Here is a 1,713-nt window from a genome sequence, read left to right as displayed (position 1 = left end):
GGTTTCAAAGTGTCTTTTCTGGTTATTGGATGCCATGCTAATGAAAAGTTGCTATGTCAGCTTTCTTGGCATCTACTATTATACAGTCATGTCTGTTGATATAACCTTATCACCGACCCTCAAATATCTTTGCGATATTGCGTTAGCTTTAATACCAACTTTCATCTTTAGCTACATTAGAGTTGAGTCCTGTGATTGAACCTAGAAGGAGAGCTCTCAAAGTTGAACAATTTGTTTCAGCTATGAGGTTCCACTGTGCAGTATGTTTTTAATGCATTATCAGGTGAAAATGTGCAGTTTCTGACATGTAAAATCAAGTTTTGAAATAACAAAAACCAAAATTTTCCTTGTTGAAGCTTGAATGATTGAAGCCCAATTGCAGTGAGGGAAGAGCAAGGAATTGAGGAATTTTACCTTATTCACTATTTTGAAATTCGACATAGGAGTCTAACATGAAATTTAAAAAATTTCCTTGAACAATTCCTCAGGTACCCTTCAGAATGCTAGTAGTTCAGCTCACAAGTCATGTGTCAGTGGTGACACTTTGTGGGCCAACTCCATCCTTAGCAGATATGATCAGGTCTGCCACCTCTTTTTGGGCACCTTTTTATCAGGTGTTAGAAGCCCTTAGTAGTCTCCTGCCTTGGAACATTGCCCCAGCTCTGCTAACACAGCTTGATAATTCTGTGATTGGGTAAGATTTTTTGTTATATTTTTTTCTTGCCATATTTAGTATCAGTTCAATTCAGTTATCTCCTTTTACAGATGTCTAAAAAGTTATTATATTAATTTTTTCACACCCTATTATTTCCAAAAGAAGCTTACATAATTTTTTAAGGCTATTTTTTAAAGCCAAATACAGATCATACTGGAGTAAGTATTACAGTAGTGCAGAAAGCAGAGTGACATTTTTCTGTACTTTGACATATAGTTTCCATATGATTATTTTCAATGAACAGTTGATATCCATTTGACAAGGAAAATTGGTAATTATTGGAAACTTCAAGAGATTTAGACTAAATTATGAGGTTGACTTCTTGTGGAATGTCTTTTGTGGAATTTTACTGAAATAACACCACTTCATACAGTAGTGATCATAAGTTTTGTATTTTTCATTCAAATATGATCATTATTGTAACAAAATATTTGCCTATGATGAACAAATACATTATTTATACATAAAAATAGTATCTTGTGGTTGCATATGAACACATTCCATATTTTTTGTTAACAATATACCTTTCTATCTTTCTGTCTATTATAAATTATGGAATGTGTGCCACTCGTCATACATACACATCAGTAATTTTCAGAACATTTTCGAGATTAGTGTGAATCTTACATTTTATACATTTCTAATAAGTTGTGAAACAGGAAAAAACAAATGGCCTGTGAAATCAAATTAGAGCATTGAGAAAGGACAGGATTGAAATGTATCACTGTGTACCTTTGTTTTATTTTTTTTCAGACTCCTTTTGGTAAATTATGATCACAAGCGGTGTGTTGGTTGTTTGCATCTTAGCGAAGATTCAAGATCACGTTCATTATGTGTTAACAAGAAGAGTGCAGCCTTGCAGTCTGTGTATCGCAGTATAATTGGACCATTACTGCAACCACCAGCTATGCCACCAGAAGATTTCCCAACTGGGGTAAATGGAATTGTTCATAATTTGATGTTTATATATTCACTCTCTTTTGATGTGTTGAGTAGGA

General features: G+C 33.8%; 1 protein-coding gene across 1 annotated transcript in view; it reads left to right on the top strand.

Moving 5' to 3' along the window:
* Positions 1–477: 477 nt before the first annotated feature.
* The window catches only part of LOC119590508, a 1,843-nt gene continuing 607 nt past the window's right edge, over positions 478–1,713 (top strand). Inside the window, exons 1-2 of the mRNA XM_037939158.1 lie at positions 478–694; positions 1,469–1,707. Coding sequence (XP_037795086.1) covers positions 501–694; positions 1,469–1,707 — 433 coding nt within the window. The 5' untranslated portion in view covers positions 478–500. The remainder of the gene's footprint in view (positions 695–1,468; positions 1,708–1,713) is intronic.

This window comes from Penaeus monodon, chromosome 27 (genome assembly GCF_015228065.2).
Source record: "Penaeus monodon isolate SGIC_2016 chromosome 27, NSTDA_Pmon_1, whole genome shotgun sequence".
Lineage (NCBI taxonomy): Eukaryota > Metazoa > Arthropoda > Malacostraca > Decapoda > Penaeidae > Penaeus > Penaeus monodon.
Note: the sequence above shows the minus strand (reverse complement) of the source record. Positions and strands in the feature narration are given on the sequence as shown.